Source organism: Taeniopygia guttata, chromosome 14, assembly GCF_048771995.1.
Source record: "Taeniopygia guttata chromosome 14, bTaeGut7.mat, whole genome shotgun sequence".
Lineage (NCBI taxonomy): Eukaryota > Metazoa > Chordata > Aves > Passeriformes > Estrildidae > Taeniopygia > Taeniopygia guttata.
In genome coordinates this window covers 6,334,835-6,355,311 of record NC_133039.1, presented here as the reverse complement: position 1 = coordinate 6,355,311, position 20,477 = coordinate 6,334,835, and the positions used below count along the sequence as shown (strand labels likewise).

General features: G+C 49.7%; 1 protein-coding gene across 2 annotated transcripts in view; it reads left to right on the top strand.

The window, feature by feature from the left end:
* The window catches only part of CACNA1H (calcium voltage-gated channel subunit alpha1 H), a 159,352-nt gene that overhangs the window by 31,005 nt on the left and 107,870 nt on the right, over nt 1–20,477 (top strand). For both annotated transcript variants that reach the window (XR_012058231.1, XM_030284645.4), the window contains exons 3-4: nt 17,597–17,708; nt 19,150–19,283. Coding sequence is in view for 1 of the 2 variants with exons in the window: in XM_030284645.4 (XP_030140505.4) it covers nt 17,597–17,708; nt 19,150–19,283 (246 nt within the window). In the remaining variant the exon portion in view is untranslated. The remainder of the gene's footprint in view (nt 1–17,596; nt 17,709–19,149; nt 19,284–20,477) is intronic.

Below are 20,477 nucleotides of genomic sequence, written 5' to 3'. Positions count from 1 at the left end.
CTGGTGGGAGTAAATGTCACTGGAATGGCTGAGCCTGTGCCAGCCGTGGGGGGAGTTTGGGAAAGGCTGGAGTCGATTGGAGCAGCTCCAGCAGGCAGCAGAAGTGGGGGGAACTCCAGGATCCATGGAGAGCAGCATTCCCGGGATGGGGGTGGTGACAGAGTCACAGCTCGGGGCTCTCCAATGGGTTCCTCCTTCCTTGGGTGTGAAACCACCTTTGGAAATCTGGGATCTTGGAACACGGAACTCTGGGGAGCTTTTGGAGGATGTCTCTGAAGGGTGAGCTGCAGACTTTGGAGTTTCCACCCTTGGTTTTCCCATGGGATGAGGGGATGGGTTTGGAGCAGCCAGGTCCCTCAGAGTGATGTCCACACATGGTGTGGATGGGGAAAACGTCGGATCTGAGGTGTAAAATTCCCTGTGAGAGGCAGGAGTTGAGTTCCTCACAGGACAAGGGGGGATTGTTTTAAACTCAGAGAGAGAAGACTTGGTTTGGATATTGGGAAGGAATTCCTGGCTGGGAGGATGGGGAGACCCTGGCACAGATTCCCAGAGAAGCTGTGGCTGCCGCTGGATCCCTGGAAGTGTCCAAGGCCAGGCTGGATGAGGCTTGGAGCACCCTGGGATGGTGGAAGGTGTTGGGGTTGGAACTGGACTGGCTTTAAGTCCTTCCCAACCCAAACCACCGCTTTTTGGTGGGAATTCTCTACATGGACATCCCTTGTCTCACCCTCGGCAGGGACAGCTCTTCCCAAATTCCAGGAGAGTGCCAAAGGAGCCTCCTCAGCCTCCCTGCACTCGTGCCCATGGCAGGAAACATCCCTTGGAGTGGCAGCTCCCAAAGAAACTTCCCGGAGCAGCTCGGAGCTCCCGGCAGGGCCCGGATCCGCCTGGATCTGCAGCAGGAGCCGGCTCCAGCTCCGTGCTCAGAGCAGATGGAAGGAGCAGCATTTCCCTCCCACGCTCCTCCCCAGGAGCCCCTTTGGAGCGATGACATTTTTCCTTTAACCCCCTGATATTTTTCCGGGATCTGAATGAACAGCCCACACATGAGGATGGGGGTTTTTTTCCTCCCTTCCTTTTCTTTTCTGTCTCTCCCTGGATTCAGGGAAGGGGCTGCTCCGAGTATTTCAGTCATTTGGATAACCAGGAAAAGCCCACCTGGCAGCTCTGCTCAGGGTGAATTCCTCATTAACTGGAATTCCAGGAAAAGGTGAGAGCTGAGGGGAGGTAATTTTGGTGCTGCAGGTGTGGACATCACCTTCCCAAACCCCCCACCATCCTCAAGTTCTCCTTTCCCAGGGACCATCCCCAAGGGATGAAGGATTCCATTTCACCAGACTTCCCAGGGTGTAGTTTTCCATGAAAGAGGAATATCCCTGGAAGTATTTAAACTTCTACTGCTTATCCCTCGCTCACTAAGTCCCAAAGCTCGTTAAATCCCAAGCTTTGGAGCAATGGTTTAATGTCTTAAGCCTTGACCTGAATTACCTGCTCTGTGTCCTAGGATTAGGAATGTTCTGGACTGGGAAGGATCCTCTCCTCCTCCAGCTTTCCCATGTTCCAAACAGTTCTGCATTTGGAAGCTGGATTGATTTAAAGTGCATTTGGGAGCAGCAATTGGACTTTTCCTGATTGGAAGGCTTTTTTCCTGTAAGCAGATCGGGAGGGTTGGAGTCAGGCTTTAAAAGCCTTATTCATCCCTAATCCCAAATAATTCCGTCTCCGTGGCTTTTAACGTGATTAAATCAGGGCAGGCTGTGACGACACCCGGCAATTCCGCTTCCCAAAGAATATTGGATTGAACCCGGAGCGAGGCTCCACGAAAAGAGGAATTTGGTGCTTGGGTTGGGCAGTCCCGAGTTCAGCCCCCTGTTCTCCCCTGGGCTCCAGCTGCTGCAGAATTCCAGGCTGGAAAAGTGGAGCCTTTTCCCGTGGGTTTTGCCTCATCCCTGGATCTAAAGCCGTCCGTGTTCCCTGTTTGTGCTGCTCTCCACATCCCAGGATTTCCTGGCTCTTTGTGGATGGATGGGATGGAAAGTGGAGTGGGGTCACCTGGATCGTCATGGCCATGGATTTGTCTGTCACCAAATGCCAAATCCCTGGAATTGCATCCCCCTGGAACTGCATCCCCCTGGAATTGCAGCCCTCTGGAACTGCATCCCTCCACCGCCCTCCTGCAGGTGCTCCCCTCTGGAAAACCCCAGGAATAATCAGCTCCCTGTGTGATTCTTGTGCCAATCACTCACCCTCGTTATATCCCAATTCCTTTGTGGAATTGGGATATAACGAGCCAGTGGATAATCCAGGAATGGAGCTTTCCAGAGGGTGCTGGGGGATAAACCCATGGGCAGCTCTGAGGTGCTGAGCCACAGGGATGTGCCAGAACCCTGGGAATACAGCAGGGAAAGGAAGTCCTCGGGAAAAATGGGATTTAATTGCTGTTCCTTGTAACAGAGCTCCCAATAAATCACAATTCCCAGACAAGAAAAGCCCTAAGGCAGTATTCCCCACTGGTGAGAGGGAATCCCGGGATGGGGTTTATATCTGCTCCATAAATTCACATTGCTCTGATACATTCCCAAAGCTCTGCAACTCCAAATCCCTCATGGATCTAAAAACATGTCGTTTTCCAGGTCTATTTTTCCCCAATCCCACCAATCCCTCAAAAAACCAAAAGAGAGGGATTGAATGGGGGGGGGGGGGGGGGGGGAGGGGACGACGACATATCCAAGGATTGGGATCAGGACTCTGATTCCCAAAGCTCCCAGGCAATTTGGGAAGGGAGTCACCACTCCCATCCACATGTGTCTCAGCGTTGTCACAGCTGCACCAGCTCCCAAAATTGAAGCCAGGGACACTTCCAGGGATGGATTTTTTGAACCAGGGTGTGCTCCATGCTTTTTTCTGGAGTCTGGAAAGAGGGAGAGCAGGCTTGGAATTCCTCATTTCCCCCAGATTCCTGATCTGCCTGATTTACCCTGTGGGGATTTCATTTAAGTCTGGCTTTAAACTTTCAAATCATTTCTTCACCCCACAGCAGCCACATCTCCTTTGGCACCACTTTCCCCAATATCAAAATATTCCCTCTCCATCTTGGCCTCCATCCGAGATTTAATGTGCAGGGAGCACTTGTGAGGGAAAAAACTCATATTTTTCCTTGATTTCTCCTTCATTTTTAATCCTTCAAAGGGCTGTTGAGTCCTGATTCAAAGGAGCCTCGTGTTTCTGTGTTTTGGGGAAGATGCAACTTTGTCGTGGCAAAACAGCTGCAAGGAGACGTGAAAACAGCATAAATGTGGGAACAGAATAAATGTGGGAACAGAATAAATCAGGAGCTGGAGAAAGGAACCAATGGGATGCTTTTATCTATTCCACCATTGTCCCCAAATGTCCCCATTTTCTGTCACTGCCAGCTCCTTTCAGATCTGCCAGATGGGGATGTGGCACTGCAGGGGATGAGGAGAGATAAGGCAGTGGGACTTGGTTAATTATTAATATTCATATTAATATTCCCAAAGAATCAATGGGAGCTGTGGAGGGCTCCGAACTTCAGGGGGCAAAGCTCAGCTTTTGGCCCCAGTATTTAGAATTCTCTCATTTGGGAGATTTAGGCTCATCCTGGAGGCAAACTGGACTTGAGGCTTGCTGAGAACTTGGAGCTGCTTTTGGATGTTTCAGGGCAACAAATCCCTGGGGAAAAGCTCTGAGGCAAAATTCCCTTCCCACATTGCAGCCACTTCTTCCCAGGTTTGAATTAAAAGCAGCTCCATGCTGGTGGGGAGAACAAGGTGATCTCCATGTAGAGCACTTTGTCCTCCTGCTGTCCTTCCCTCTCTGCAGGCTCTGGGGTTTTTCTGGAAGCACAGGCAGTGTTTAGGTTTAATTGGAATTTCCCGAGCTCCCCTGAACAAACCATCCTCAGCAGAGATGGAAAAGGGAGATCTGTGGATGCTGCTGAGATCCAGCCAGGCGCAGGAGGTGGATCCATATCTGCACCTGCCCTCGCTGTCCCTGCTCTGCTGCAAACACAATTCCATCAAATCCTCATTTCCTTCCTATCCTGGTGCTCTGGTGGAGCTGCAACAGGAATTTGCATGGGATAATGGAGATTTGGAGGGATAACGGGGATTGGAGGCAGCTCTGCCCCTGTGGGGTTGCTGGGGAGGGGAGGGATGCTCCTCTCAGCATTCCCAGGAATCCTTCCCAGCTCCCCATACCTCGGGAAGTCGGGAATGTTTTTGCTGAGCTGATGCCAGGCTGTGGCTCTCACTCAGCAGGGTGGGATGGTGCCAGGGTGGAAAACCCCAGATGGGAACATTTGGCTGCCTCATCCATCCAGGAGCAGGGCTGGAAGCGGGGAAGCAGGAATTCCCACTTGAGTCATGCCTCAGCTGGATTAGAGAAATCCCAAAAATCCAGTGCAGGGAGGGGTTTGGAGTCTGGGCTTTTATCTGTTTTGTTATCAGGGGATTTCGAGGCCTTCAGAGAACCCCGGAGTGGTTTGGGTTGGGAGGGACCTTAAAAATCATCCGGTGCCAGGGCAGGGACACCTCCCACTGTCCCAGGCTGCTCCAGCCTGGCCTTGGACATTCCATGGACAGAGCAGCCACAGCCTCTCCAGCCAAATTTGTCCCAATATCCCACAAAATCCCATTCCAACAAACCCCAATCACTAGGCCCAAGCGCTGCTTTGCCAAAAATCCTCATTTTGGGTTCATCCCGAGGTGCTGTCCCATTTCCTGCCCTTTTGGGTGGCCCTTGGGTCGTTCAAAGGATCTTAATGAAAAACTACAAGAACTGGAAGTATTCCAAAATTAATTGAGCCTCTGTGAAAGAAAGGAAAGAGAAGTAGAGGCAGAGAACGACAGGAAGATTGCACCAGAGCTGCCATCCTCACCATCCAACCCTGTCAGAATCTGAGGTGTTGATGATTCCCAAAATTGTAGAAAGTCTCTGTATTTCTGCCCCGCTGCCAGAGAAGAAGCCCTAATTGGTCTGTGCTGGTTTCAAGGTTGTTTATTCTGTTTATCTCTAACATGTTCTGCTGCCCTGCCGCAGCTCTGTCCTGCAGGGCAGCGTGTGGGGCTCTGCCCTCAGTGGGATGGTACAAACATTAAATACCACAAACTACCTGTGCTGGATTTACAATAACGTGCCAATATCTGTCACCTACGTTGAACAGTGTGTCCCCAGCCTGAACCAACAGAAAAATGCCAACACTACAGTGAAACATGGAGGGCATGAAGAAGGAGAAAAAGGACAAGACACACCCAATTTCCTCCATCTTGTCCCCTTTGGACCCCTCATCTCGAATCCTAAAATTTTACTTTTGCACCCGTGCCACACTTAATTATTACTTATATCAAACACTTAGAGCTGGTAATTGATCCTGTAAGATTGAAAACTCTTTTCCATGGACAGAGATCACAGCCAGTGTCTCTGGGGGCTCTGTCCAGGGGGGTTCCTGACCCCTGCCAGGGTCCCAGACCTGACAGGGCAGCCAGAGGGAAGCTCTGGATTCCCACAGTACCCCTCCACTGAGAGGATCCACACTCACATCCCATAATCCAGGCTTCCCTACAAATCCAGTTGGACTCATGAACATATTCATGAACATTTTCGGTAGGAAAACAGGGAGATAAATCAGCAGCTCCTTTGTTGCCCTGTTCACACGGCGCCCACCCCGCGCTCCGGTTTGTTTAACGGGAGCGCCCAGCGGTGTGGGGAGCAGGAGCTGCTCGGGGTGCCTCATCACAGGCAGTAATTGACTGTCACGCTGCTTTTTTCCCCTGGTTTTTATTCCCATTATTCATCAGCCGGAGGGAAAAGAGGAGCTGACAGGCAGGCGAGGCAGAGCCGGTGCCTGGCGGGTGCCCGGCGGGCAGCGTGGGTGGCACCTCCAGAGCTGGCACCGAGCCACCCAGGGGACACTGAGACTGGCCCTGGCAATATTTTCCGAGGGTTTCTTGGGAAACAAAAAGCTAATTCCCAAATTTAGCTCCGTGGCAATTAACGGGTTCTAATCGGCGAGGAAATGTTTTTTTCTTCCTGGTTTGGTTTTGGTTTTTTTTTCCTCTTCCAAGTTAAATTATTCCTCCACATGCTTTAGAGCTGGAACATCCAAAGAAATTTCAGCCTCTGCCACCTTTTTCTTTTCCATAATCCCTTTTTCCTTTCTCTGTGCAGCCTCCCTGGGAGTGTTTTTTCTTTCTGTTTTTTCTTTTTCCTTGAAATTCAATCGATTCCTCCACATGTCTTAGAGCTGGAGCATCCAATGAATTTCCAGACTTTGCCAGATTTTCTTTCCCAATTTCCCCCCCAAATTCCTTTTCCCCTTCTCTGTGCAACCCCCTTGGAAATTTTTTTTTCCTGTTTTTTTTTTTTCCTTCCAAGTTCATCTATTCCTCCACATGCTTTAGAGCTGGAGCATCCAATGAACTTCCAGCCTTTGCCAGCTTTTCCTTTCCCATTTTTTCCCCCAAATCCCTTTTTGCCTTCCCTGTGCAGCCCCCCCAGGATGAGCTGCCCCGTTATCCCATCCTGGCTGTGCTTCCCAGTGCTTCTGTGGGACTGAGCTGCTTCCCAGAGATCATCTGAGGCAAGAAAGGCCCAGTTAACTTCCCATTCCAGCCCTCACCTAATTGAGAAGGGAATTGAGGGTTATTTTTACTCAGTCTGGAGACAGCAAAATATTTTCCTCGCTGGGGAAGTCGTTTGGCACAGCCAGAGAGGGACAATGCAGAAAATTCCGGCTGGGAAGCATCAGGTCATGGCAGGGATTGAGGGATTCCATCATGCCAAGCTTGGTGTTACAGCTACTGCAACATCCTGGGTGGGAAACAGGGGATTTGGGGATCTAACTCACGGCTGGAAAAAGCAGTGGCAAATTCCCACAAAGTGCTGAGGGGTTTCTGCTGCTTGCAGCTGGATTTGAGGAATTTTTTGGGGAAGAATTCTGGTTTTCCTGGTGGTGGTGGTGATGCTGTTGTTGTAGGGTTTGGGTTTTGCTTGAAATTTGGGAATTTTGCTTGGGAATTTTCTGCTGGATTCGTGGTGGGCAGTGGGTTTGTGGATCCCATGGGTGTGGTAGGAAGCTGGAGGAGAACTGGGCAGATCAATCCAAGGCCTGGATGGGCTTGGAGAAACCCGGGAATGGTGGAAGCTGTCCCTGCCCGTGGCAGGGGGTGGCACTGGATGAGCTTTTCCAACCCAAACCATCCCGGGATTCTCTGAGCTGGACACAACCAAGCTGGGGATTGAACCCCTTGAGTTGGGCAGGTTCTGCTGTCCAAACTGGAATTTGCAATGGGAAACATGGAAAAGTCAGATCCTGCTGTTCAGACCAGGAGAGGAGGAGCCTGTGGCTGTTCCCACCTCGTTCAGGGCATGGATAAGGACACGGGAATCTCCTTGGATTTGGTGTTGGATGCCTTGGAGCAGTGGGAGAGACAGGGATTGTCCTGTTCCATCCCACATCTCTACAGACTTCTCCTGGATCCAGAGCCAGTCTGGAATATGCATCCCAGAGTCTGTTGGGACAGCAAAGACCTCCAAACCCCGGTGAGGGCAGGATCCCTGTTCATTAGGGCTGCAATTAACGCTGCTAAATGAGTTTGGGGCCCCCAGGCCTGCAGGGCCAGAGCTACCCAGATTGGATGAGGAAAATCCCAGAAAATCCCAGAGGAGCCACACACGGAAAAGTTCCAAAGAACCTGAAGTGTGTCAAGGTCTGCACTTCCCAATGGGCTGGATTTTGGGAGAATCCAGGCTGGGAAAAGCTCCTGGGGCAGCTCAGACACAGCCCTGGGGACGGGCTGGAGCTCAGGTGGGAATTCCCTTGAGGAAAACTCAGGTGCTGTCTCTGCCATGAGCTCCAAACCCTGGATCCCTGCAGCTCAAACCTCCCAGAATTAACCCAGAGAAATGGGATGAGGTATTCCCTGGATTTATTAATGACTGGAACATGGGGGATCATGTTGGAATTAAATCCGTGAGACGTGTTCTCCCGGAGGAGCAGCACAAAGCCTTTCCAAGGATTGCCCTGGTGGCTTCATCCTGGTGCCTCTTCGGATTTTTCCCAGCCTGGCTCTGCTTGGAAATGAATTTTTACCTGACTTCTGTTGGGATTTATATCTGAGAAAAGGAGTTTGGCACAGACAGCTCCAGCAAAGTTCAGCCTGAGGTGGGAATCGCTGGTTGGAGCTCGTGTTTGTTGCTGTCTGTGCTCAGCCTGGAGCTCTGGGAGTCCTGGGATTCCTTCAGCTTTGATTCCCAGCCTTGTTTTAGCTTTGCTCTTTTACTGAGAAGGGGAAAAAAAAATCCCTGATTTGGGTTGTTCTTCCTGCACACAGAATTCCCCAATTCCAGCTGAAAGCTTGGAGTGATTCCCTCCTGGAAATCGCCCACAGCAGTGTTCTTTGGAAGAAGGAAATGGAGATAATGAACAGTGCCCTGGCAGAACTTGGGAAATTCAGATTCGTCTTTGCTGGGCCACCAATTCCCTTCCTTCTTTGCTTCCTGGGAGTTCCTCTCCTGCTCCATCACATCCTCCCCTCCTGCTGCTTCATCCTCACCTTCCATTCCCAGCCCTGCCCACTCTAAACCTGGGTGAAATCCACAGGAAAACGTTGGTTTAAGTGCTCTGCTGGTTTTGGGCCAGCTCTGGTTGGATTTACAGAAGTGCTTGAGCCAGGACTAAACCCTAAATGCCATCACTCAGAGCTGCAGCTCAACTTCAAAATATCCATCAGTGCTCAGAGCAAAAATCTGCTCCTTGCAGCACCCTCAGGATGCAGACATGTGGGAAGATGGGACAAATCCACAGGATTTCCATCCCAGTTTTAAAGCCTGGCTCATCCAGGCCTGGCTGGGACCTGTTGCTCTCCAGGGCAAACATCCCTGGAATTTTGTATGTGTTTGTAAATGATGCTTTGGGGGTTTTCCTCAATTTCAGACACCAAGCCTGCTGTGACCCCTAAGGAAACACCCCCAGCCCTGAGCCCCCTGCTAATGAGCAGGGCCTTAATTAGTGGCAGGGCCTTAATTAGCAGGAGGAGGGAGAAGCTACTCCCAAATTCCTCCTGGATCCAACCCCACATTTCTTTGCTCTGCTCCTCCTGGCAGCACCTGGGAGGGGCAGGAACCTCCTGCAGGGAAATCCTGGGGATGCTGAGGGACCTGAGGTAGGAGAGCTCAGGGAAAAAGGTGGGGAAAAGGGATTTTGTCACATCTTTGCAGCTCCCACTCCTCATGTGGCACCACAGCCTCACTTGTTTGGGCTGTGAACGCCGCAGGGGGAGATTTTTCAGGAGATTTCTTTTATTGCTGTGTGAAAAGAAATAAAGCGGGGGGGGAAAAGCAGCCCAATAACTTTTCCATTAATGCCGAGCTTTGGGAGGCTTTTGTTTGGTGGCTTTGTTTACAAAACCTCTTGGAGCTGAGCACTGTGAGACCTTCCCTTGGAATTAGTGCTGGGATTAGAGCTCGGAACCGTTCCAGGTTTTTTTGGGGAGAATCCCACGTGTCAGCCCGAAGTGGGAATGGATGGGGCTGGCTCAGGGAGCAGCCACTGGGCCTTGCTGGTGTTCCTGGGAGGAGCTGCTGGGATGGTGATTTCAGATGGGAAAAAGGAGGGTTTTTTGGGAGATTTATGGAGTGACTGAACTCGTTTGTGTGATGGGCACAGATATTTGGGAAGTGTGGTGAAGAAGGAAATCCCGTCTCCAAAATTCCCCCCTCAGGATGAGCTCCCAGCCTGTCCTGCTCAGAACCACCTGGATCAAGCCCTCAGTGGGATGTGCATCCCTCTTTTCCAGCTGGCTTTTCCTGGAGCTGTTTTCCAGCTGCAAACCTGGAATTTTGGGTTAGAAACTCCACAGCTGAACCTCGTGTGGCCTGGAAATCTGCTGCCTCCTTCCCCTCAGCTCCAAAGGGATGGCCAGCGCTCCTTCCTTTCTGCCAGCTGCACCTCAAGATGGTTGTTTGGTTTTATTTTTGGGGATATTCCAGTTGGAGGCTGGAGGCAGAGACAGCACAGGGAGAAGTCCAGCCTGGTGGGAGCTTTTCCTGCTGTGGCCACCCAGGACAGCTCCTGGGTCACAGATGGCTGCAAAAGTCACTTCCAGGGATTTTCCCCTCTTCCCACTGTGACATCCTGATCCCAGAGCTGCTGGGATCCCATTTGGAGAATTCCAGGAGGGCTCTGCAGGAGGAGCTGCCAGAGGCACTGATTGGGGTGTTCTCCGTGGGATTTGGGGATATTTGGGGATATCCACAATGCTGATGATGGAACATTTTTGGGATGGGGAGTCCATGGATTTGTCCTGGTGACAGATTAAATCCAGGAGTTAAATCCACCATGGATCCAGGTGTGATCCGTGCACAGCTGGACTGGAGGATCCTGGTTGGATGTTTCATATCCTGTAACCTCCCAGGGCTTTGGGATAAAATCATCCCAATCCTCAGTTTCCCTAAATTCATTTATTCTTCATTCATATGGAACTTGGCAAAGATTCAGCTCCAGCGAGGAACCCAGGGATCCACAGCTGCCACTCTGGATTTCTCCCCAAATTCTTGCACTCACTCCCTGAGGAGCAGCTCCTGGGAGGAGATTTGGGACCAATTCCCTGGTTTTGGGGTAGACTGGATGTGGGAGCTGCTGTTATCTCGGATCTCCCTGCTGCATCCGCCTTTGCCTCATTTCCTTTGGCATTTGGGGCCGTGTTTGTCATCCTGGCAGAGTCTGGATAAAAGGGAATAAATCCGGGGGGAGGATGAAAGAGCGTTTGGGGTGAGGAGCAGGGAAGTGCATTACTCACACAGAGAATGAAAGATCAGGAGCCTGTCTGGGATCCCACAGCAGCCTGGGAATCCCCAGGATAGGAACACATCACTGGGATGTGTGGGAATGTGTTTGTGTTGGGATTGTGCTGCTGCAGCTCAGGGATGTGTCACAGCTCCTGGGCGGATCCACCCATCCCAAATTCAGCTCCAGAAAAGGAGGGAGAACCTGGGAATCCCTGGGAAATATTCACCCAGGAATCCCGACAGGAACAGAATTGGCTTTTTGTGACCAGGAATTCCAGGTGGTTCAGCTCCAGCAGATCCTTAGAAATTCCTTTTCTCAGTGGTGCCCTGGTGGAATATTTGTGGGACCCCACACTGGGGGCACCCCATGCTGTGGGTTCTGATCCCTTTGGGGGGCTGAGGATTGGGGTTCAGGATCCCTGGGATTCCTCAGAGCTTCAGTGGGATGTGTCCAGGTCTTTCCATTCACCAGCTAATCCAGGATGGGAAAATGGGATGGAAAAAACGAGATTTCCATCCCACCTGGATTTATCAGGGGAAATTCAACCACTCAGCATAAAATAAAGGGTTTGGAGAGGGTGAAAACCCCAAAGTGCTGCACTGGGATGATCCCAGGTGTCACCTCTGTCCCCAAAATGTGGCACAGGGACCCTGCGTGGCCTCTCCATCCCCTGCCCAATCCCAGGTCACTCCATCCTTCAGGTCCTTCCTGAGCTCATGGGAATTTGGGGAATTCCTGGACAGTGGGGTGGCAATTTGGGGACAGCAGGCTGTGCTGTGTGCTCACCTGGGGACAGCAGGGTGACAGTTTTGGCACCAGGTGACATTTGTCTCTGCTGTGGGCTGACCCTCCCTCCAAAACCCCACTGGCATTATTATTGTGCTTTTTTTGCATTTTGTCACCTCTTTTAGCCACACTCATTCCCAAGGCCAGCCCAGCTCAGGGTGCTGGGGACAGCGGGGTGACAATGTGGGGACAGCAGCCTGAGCTGTCTGCTCACCTGGGGACAGCAGGGTGACAGTTTTCAGACCTGGTGACATTTGGCTCTGCTGTGTGCTCACCCTGGGTGACAATTTTGGGACCAGGTGACAGTTTTCGGACCTGGTGACATTTGGCTCTGCTGTGTGCTGCCTCCAAAACCCCATTTCCTGGAACAATTGGCATTATTATTGTCCCTTTTTTTTTGCCTTTTGTCACCTCTTTTAGCCACACTCATTCCCAAGGCCAGCCCAGCTCAGGGTGCTGGGGACAGAGGGGTGACAATTCGGGGAGAAGGCTGTGCTGTGTGCTCACTTGGGGACACAGGGTGACAATTTGGGGACAGCAGGCTGTGCTGTGTGCTCACCTGGTGTTATGGTTTGACACTGGCACAATGCCACTGCCCCTATGAAAATGCAACTTCTCAATTGAACGCTGTGAAATGTGATTAGGAAATAGAGTAGAGCAGGCCTAACTTAATAATAAGGGAAAAAAAAAACTTTATTAAGCTACTACTATTATATTGCTATAAAAGGAAAAAAAAAGAAAAAAACTAACAAAATTTAAGATGAAAACCTTTTAGAACATTTTTCTCCCTACTACTTAACTCTAATAAACTACAGCGAGACACAACGCGGACCCCAATCAGGTTTTTACTTTTTAGATAATTAATATTTAGTTTATCGAGGGAGAGAGGAGCCTCTCCTGTGCTACAGACCCCCCCTAAGAAACACAGCTGCCACATTTTGTGGTGACTTTTTTCTTTTTTTTGCTATGGTGACTTTTTTCTTTTTTATGCACGGTGCTCTCACCACCAATGTATGGATGGACAGATTGCTTTTAGGATTTTTTCTTTTTAAGGATGCTTTGCTAAGAGCTCCTGCCCCGGCTGCTTCTCCTACTGAAGAAGAATTATTATTTAAATAATGAAATATTATAAATACGAAAATAACACATAATAATTATTATTTAATTATTGTATTAATTATTAATCATTAATATTATAATAAAAATAATAAATAATAATTATTATTATTTATTCCCTTCTGATCTGCTCTTCCTGCTCTTTGCCTCATCCCGCTGTTCCTTGGGAAGCCAGCCCTGGGTTGGGACATGGCTCCTCCTCTGTATCATCCTTCTCCCTTGTTCATCCCTTTGCTTTCCATTATTAACTTGATGATCATACTTATTATCATAATTATTAATTGTCATCATCGTTATAAGAGTTATCTGCACTGCTATTTTATTATCACGTTGTTATGGTATACTGCTATTATCTAGTATTGTGGCTTTTCTATTATTTTTGGTTTATTTTTGTTTGATTTTGTTCTCTTTTATTTTATAAATAGTATAAAATTTAAAATAATTTCTTTAGAACAAATTATAATTTATAATAAAGTATAATAATAGATTATTATACTTTATAATAAATAATAATGAATAATTACAGTTTATAATTTATTAGAAATTCCCTTTTCTCCCCCTTTTCTCCCGCTTTTCTCCCCCTTTTCTCCCCCTTTTCTCCCCCTTTTCTCCCCCTTTTCTCCCCCTTTTCTCCCCCTTTTCTCCCCCTTTTCTCCCCCTTTTCTCCCCCTTTTCTCCCCCTTTTCTCCTTCTTTCCCACATTCCCCACCCAATCCAGGCAGCAGGAATTTGGGATTCCAGCATCCCTGGAATGTTCTGGAATTCCCAGGACCTCAGTGTGTGTATTCCTGCATTACTCACATCTCAAACCACCCAAACTGAAATTCCCTTGGCCTCCTCTCCCATAAACATTTGGGTTTTTCTCTTGGAACCAAACTGGGATTTACAGCTCCGGGATTTTCCTCAGCCTCGGGATAGATCCCTAATAACCAGGATCCCGCCAAATCCCAGGGGTTAAAATCACGGGTTAAGTCTCCAAAATCCCCTGAGTGGCTTAAAAATAATAAGATTATGGGAAAATAGTGCCATGATCTTGCTTCTGTTCAGCTCCTGGGTGTCAGGCCTGTGGCTCCGGCCTCTCCCTCACACGGAGCGAGGATTGGGAATTTTCAAATGGAGCTTCTCCCTCTGGAGCACCTGGAAATTTGGGAATTGTGTCCTTCATTCCAAGCATGAGATGAAAGCTGTGGGTTGTCACAGCAGTGATGCCATCCCAGATTTTGGTTTGGTTTTTTTTTCTGTGTTTATTGCAGGAATGTTTGTAGGATTTGGGAGCGGGACGGCGGAGATCTGTAATAACCTGGAGGCTGCCAGGTCCCAGTGGAAAATAATGGGTTAAAATCCACTGAGTGGCTTAAAAATAATCTTATGGGAAAATAAATTCTACAAATCCCAGATGAAACTGGCAGGGAGCATCGGGAGAGTCTCCCTGGAATGGTGGGGGCAGAGCCTGGGTTTTGTGGTGCCGCTTTTAAACTCGGCACTAAATCCCAGTCTAAAGCTCCTGTCCACCCCTCAGAGAAACCAGGAGCTCTGGAAAAGGAATTAATCTGGGAATTCCAGCTCGGCCCAGTGTTCTGAGATGTCTTTTCCCTGGAATTTCTGTCAATGGAGGAAATATTGAGCAAACCCTTTGGGATCCTCTGTGCCTCCAGCCCAGATCCCCCTTAACCCTAACCCTCCATTTCCAAGGATTTGGGAAGCTGTGGCATTTCCTGAGCTGCTGTTTCCATGGGAACTGCCGAGTTCTCTGTTTTAGGGGATTTGCCAGGAGGATCCCGGTGCCCAGGGGGAATTTGTGCCATCCCTCACCTTCCCTGACTGCCCTGCTGGGAAAGCATCCCCAAGGATGTTCTGTGGGAATTCCCTCTCCAGTCACATCCTTGCTCTTTGTGCTGCTCCAAGACATTTTTTTTTGCACCTTTTCCTCACTTTTTTTCCCTCCTCTGGGGTTTTTCTCTGTCCTACCAGAATTGGATGTTCCAAGCTGCTCCAGGCTCTGAAGGATGCTGGGAATGTGATCCCTAATCCTACCCCAGGGGATTTTTTTGGGACATCTCCATGGGGCTGCTGGAGCCTCTGGAAAAACAGAAAATCAGGTTCAATCCCCGTTTTTGAGGCTCCAGGGCTAAGGAAGGGGCAGTGAACTGAAATTCCCTTCAATTCCAGCCCCATTAGGGCAGAGCTCTGGGAGTTATCCCGCTCTCCACTGAGGGATTTCCAGGGCATTAATCCCATGGGGAAATAAATAGGGCAGGAGGGGAATTTGGGCTGGAGGGGCTGAGGGAGGATGGGACCATCCCTGGGAATCCGGGAACATCCCTGGGAATCTGGGAACATCCCTGGGAATCTGGGAACATCCCTGGGAACCCAAACCCTGGGCAGGAACTTCTTCCCTCCCCTGTTCCGTTCTCCATCCCAAGCAAAACTCTCTTTTTTCCCCTTCCCTTTTTTATCTTCCCCCCTTTTTCTTCCCTCTTTTCCTTTCACCTCCAAACATCCATGAGCACAAAGCTCTTGCAAAACCCAAACATCTCCTCTGCCACCCTAAAACCCCCAAATTCCAGCTCTGGGGTCACAGGGATGGGGACAGCAGTGGCTCTGCCTGGATTTAAGGAATTAAGGACCAGATTTCAGCCCCAGGGACAATTCTTCTCCTGCTGGTGATTATTTAGCCATTTAAAAAAAAAAAAAAAAAAAAAGCACTTTTAGATCAGTTGGGAGATGGGGAAAAAATGAATTTTTTGGGGATGGGATGAGCAGAGCTCCTGATCAAAGGTCCAGGGAGCTCCGTGGAGCCTTTGAACAGTTCCAAATCCACAGGCTCTGATTTTTTTTTACTTTAAAGAGAAAAAACAATCTGCAAATAAAGGAAATTTATGCAACTGCAGGCACAGGAGGTTTGGGAATAGCACAGGAGCCCTGTTTATAGGGAATTTCACATGGATCCCCTCACTCCACAGAAATATTGGGAATGGGATCTGGCCCCGGTTTGGGTTTTTGACCAGGATTTGGGTGTTGGCTCTGTGGGGTTGGATTATCCCTGGGCTTCCGGTCAGGGAAAAGCATCCAAAGATGGGAAAAATCAGGAAGGAATCGTGGAAGGGAGGGGAAATTAAACCAACATTGGAATTTCAGCGATGGAAAAATCCCATCAGGAGCTTCTCCTGCTTCATTCCCAGGGTGACTGGGATTTTATTTCATTTATTTCTCGGGTTTCCTACATTTATTTCCATTTTGAACAAGTGGGTTTCCAAGCTTTCCCCGTTGGTTCCTAGCTCCGAGGCCTTCTGAATTAAATTTTATTTAATTAATTAATTTAAAAAATTAAATTATATTTGTTTTCCAATTAAAGCCCCTCTTTAAAATAAGAATTCGGGATCAGATTTCAGGGAACTGCAAAATCCCAGTGATTTTTGCCTTTTTTTTTTTCATCTGGATGAATAAGAAAGTGCAAAACCAATTTGAGACTGAAGCTCTGATCTGCTGCAATAAATTTTATCCTGAACGGATAAAATCCTGGATAAAATATTCCTAAGGAATAAACATGGAGGGTTTTTCATCCAGGAATTGCTGTTCTCAGAAATAATTCAACGTCTGTGCCTCTCTCTACCTCCCCCAAGTGTGGGTTTGGAAGCACAAAGGTTTATTCACATCCAGATGTTTCCAATTATTTTCCCTAGAAACAGTTCTCTCGTTCCTGCTTAATTTGTGGAATTATTCCATCTTTTTTGTGGGATTTTTAATTGTCCTGCCAGCAGCAAACAGCAACTTTGGGCCTATTGTGCACTGATGCAAATCACCACTTCCTACTTAGATTAATTAATTATCGGTTAATTGAGCACTGGCAGATCCTGTCAGGAATATGGGGGGATTTTGGAGACTGGAGACATCCAGCTGGGAACCCTTGCCTTCTTTTTCATGTCCTCTGGATCCTGAATCCCAACATTCCCATCCTCGGCCCCACCAGCTTGGCTCTGTTTCGTCTTTGTCCATCGGGATGTGAAATTTGTCATTCCTTGGGGTGTGGAATGAAATCTGTCATTCCTTGGGATGTGGAAATGAGAGGAGCTCATTCCCATCAGGATGTGGATCTGAGTGGAATCTGTCATTCCTGGAGATTTGGGAATGGGGTTGGAATGTGAACCTCATTCTCGTCTCAGAGTGGAATCTGTCCCTTCTGGAGATTCAGGAATGGGGCTGGAATTGTCAGAACTTCATTCCCGTCAGGATGTGGATCTGAGTAGAATCTGTCATTCCTTGAGATGTGGGAATGAGACTGGAATGAGAGGACCTCATTTCCCATCAGGACATGGATCTCAGAGTGGAATCTGTCATTCCTTGAGACTTGGGAATGGGGTTGGAATGAGAACCTCATTCCCATCAGGAGGTGGATCTCAGAGTGGAATCTGTCATTCCTTGAGACTTGGGAATGGGGTTGGAATGAGAACCTCATTCCCATCAGGAGGTGGATCTCAGAGTAGAATCTGTCATTCCTTGAAACTTGGGAATGGAGTTGGAATGAGAACCTCATTCTCATCTCAGAGTGGAATCTGTCCCTTCTGGAGATGTGGGAATGGGGTTGGAATGAGAACCTCATTCCCATCAGGATGTGGATCTCAGAGTGGAATCTGTCATCCCTTGGGATTCGGGAATGGGGTTGGAATGAGAACCTCATTCCCACAGCTCCAGAGGGAAACAAGGAGAGCAGGGCTGGAGCACGGCACCGGGCGCTGTTCTGGTGCTGCCCTTGAGTTGCTCTCTTGCTGTGGGGTGATTCCCTGCCGAAACTCGGGATTTGGAGCTGGGAACAGCCCGGGAGAAGGGGTTTGGGTGTGGTGGGTGTCCCCTGCCAAGGCCGTGCTGTCCTTAACCCGGTGCCACCTGGTTCGAGCACGTCAGCATGCTGGTGATCCTGCTCAACTGCGTCACCCTGGGCATGTTCCAGCCCTGCGAGGACGTGGAGTGCCAGTCGGAGCGCTGCACCATCCTGGAGGTGAGGAGCCCGCAGATCCCTGGGATTTCTGGGGTGCATCTGAGGGGTGGCTTCTCTTTTGTGTTCATTTTCCCCGGGAAAAGCTTTCCCACAGGGATGGGGTTTCCACAAAGCCTGGCTTGGGGTGAGGCCTGAAGGCTGATGTGGATCTGGCCCAGCCAGGGCCCTTCTTTCCGTCCTTAACAAGGGCTCAGAGTGGGAAGCCAGATCCCACTGGATTCCTTGGACACCACAAAACTCATGGACTCCCATCCCTGTCCCATCCCTGGACAGTGCTGGGAACACCCATGGAAGGCGTCCCCCATGGCAGGGTGGCACTGGATGACCTTTAAGGTCCTTTCCAACCCAAACCATTCCAGGATTCCATGGGGAGGAACCTCCCTCGCACTCACGGGCTCCATCCCAGCCAGCTCCTGCTGGGATTGCTCCGTGCCAGGTGGCACCAGGGCTGCCTTTGCCACTCCTTTCCCTTCTCCATGAGGAAACAGCGTGGGATGAGCCCATCCCTGCTCCCCACCAAAGTGCATTTGGGAATTGTCCCCCATCCCTGCTGCCACCCCGAGCTCAGGGCACATCAGCCCTGTCCCCTCATCCCTCCTGGTGTCCCCTCGCTGCTGTCTGCCCACTGGAGCAGCTTTGGAAGCACATCCTGGGGCATCTGCTGCGTGGGCAGCTCCTTGGCTCAGCACATTCCTCAGGCTGGGAACGGCTTCCCTCATTCCCAACCCCAAAGCACGGATGTGTTCAGCGCCCTTGGATCCCACATCCCTTGGAATGTCCCGCTGGGATCCTCCGTGGAATCCCAAGCTGGCTGGAAGGGACCTTAAAGCCCATCCAGTTCCATCCCTATCCACACCTTCCCTATTCCAGGTTGCTCCAAGCCCCGTCCAGCCTGGCCTTGGAAATTTCCTGATAGGTTTTAGGTAGGAAGGGGCTGGAAAATCCCCATTTTCCCTCCCCTGTCCCAGCCTGGAAGCCGGAATGTGAGGTGGAAAAGCCTGAACTCCGTTATGGAGGAGTTTGCATGTCAGTAATTAAATGAACTGAGATTATGGAGCAAAATATCTGTGTAGTTCATTAAGGGAAAGTTGGTTAATTAAGACAAGTCCCTCTCCAGCCCTCCTGGAGCCTCTTCAGACCCTGGAAAGGGCTCTGAGGTTTCCCTGGAGCCTTCTCCTCTCCAGGTGAACATTCCCAGCTCTCCCAGCCCAGCTCCAGAGGGGCTCCAGCCCTGTGATTCCCTCATGTCTTATCAGGGGATGAACAAAAGCTGGGGGCACTTCCCGAGCCCTGGAATGAGCCAGGAGCTGTGCCAGGGGCTGCCAGCACCCCGCAGGTTTGATTTTGGGGTTGGGAAGTGGCACTTTGGTGATGGAACATGGAATGTCCCCGTTCTGGGAGCACTCAGGACTGACTGAAATCCTCTTTTCCCTTTTCCCAGGCATTTGATGACTTCATTTTTGCCTTCTTTGCCGTGGAAATGGTCATCAAGATGGTGGCCCTGGGCATCTTCGGGCAGAAGTGTTACCTTGGAGACACCTGGAATCGCCTGGACTTCTTCATCGTCATGGCAGGGTCAGCAGCCACCTCATCCCTTCACCCTGAGGGCAGGAGAATCCCAGGGAGCCAAATCCAGCCTTGTCCTGCCTGGTTCTCACAATGCCGTGGGAGGCAGAATCTCCCAAATCCAATTTTTTTTTTTTTTTTTTTTAATCCTCACCCCTAAACCACGCTGGGTTGTGACTATCAGGCAGAGCTGTGGGGGTTTGGAGCAATCCTTTAATCCAAACACATCCTGAGCTGATCCAGAGTGTCCCAGTGCTGCTGCCTCCAAAAAAATAAATCAGCTCAGCCCCACTCCTGCCCCGTGCCAGCAGCAGAGTGAGGCAGGGACAGGGCAAACAAGGAGAACTCAGCCCCAAAACCCCATTGGGAAGGTGGGAATCTCAGTGGGAAAAGCTGGCTGGGAGTTCACCCAAATTCCAAACTCCTGTTTTTACAGCTTCATTCCCTCTCCCCCAGCTGCTGGTTTGTGCAGGATGTGTTAATAAACAGCTCCGAGGATGATCCCACTGCTTTTGACACCACTTCCCTCACCCCCACGGGGAATAACTGAGTGGAGTAAAAGCTTGGCAAAGCTCAAACTTTTCTTTTTTTTTTTTTCTCCCCAGTAAATAAACAGCTTTGGAAAAGCCCAGGCTCTCCTACCTGCTCGGTACATCCCGGGAAGGGATGGAAAGCTTTAATTACTGCCTGACTCGTGAATTCCTGCCTTCCTAATGACCAGCCCGGGGTTAATTAAAACATCCTTGGAATATGTTGGGGTGTTTTTCCCTTTCCATTAGTGCTGTGCCGTCTTCCCTGAGCTAATGGGGTTTTGTTGTGCTCCGTGTTATTTGTCTGGAATACAATTAGGAATGGTTTTAGTGCTCTGAATAAAACATGAGCTCTCCTGAGCGGAGTTTCCTTGGAACTTGGGTGCAGTTCCAGCCCGAGAAAGAACATCAGGGACAGCAAAAAAACCCTTTATTATTAATTATTTTTACCTTAATTATGTTTCCCTCTAAAGCTGCTGTGGTGTTTAAGGGAGCAGTGGTAGGGGAAGAGCAGGGAAATCTCAGGATCAGGATTCTGATGGTGTTTTTCCACGTTGGATCTGTGGGACGAGCAGAAAATCTCCAAACTCCTCAGAGCTCCCCCAAACCCAGGATTGGGGCATCCCATGGAGGCAGAAGGACTGAGCCCTCTGCTCATCCTCAGGGGCAGCTT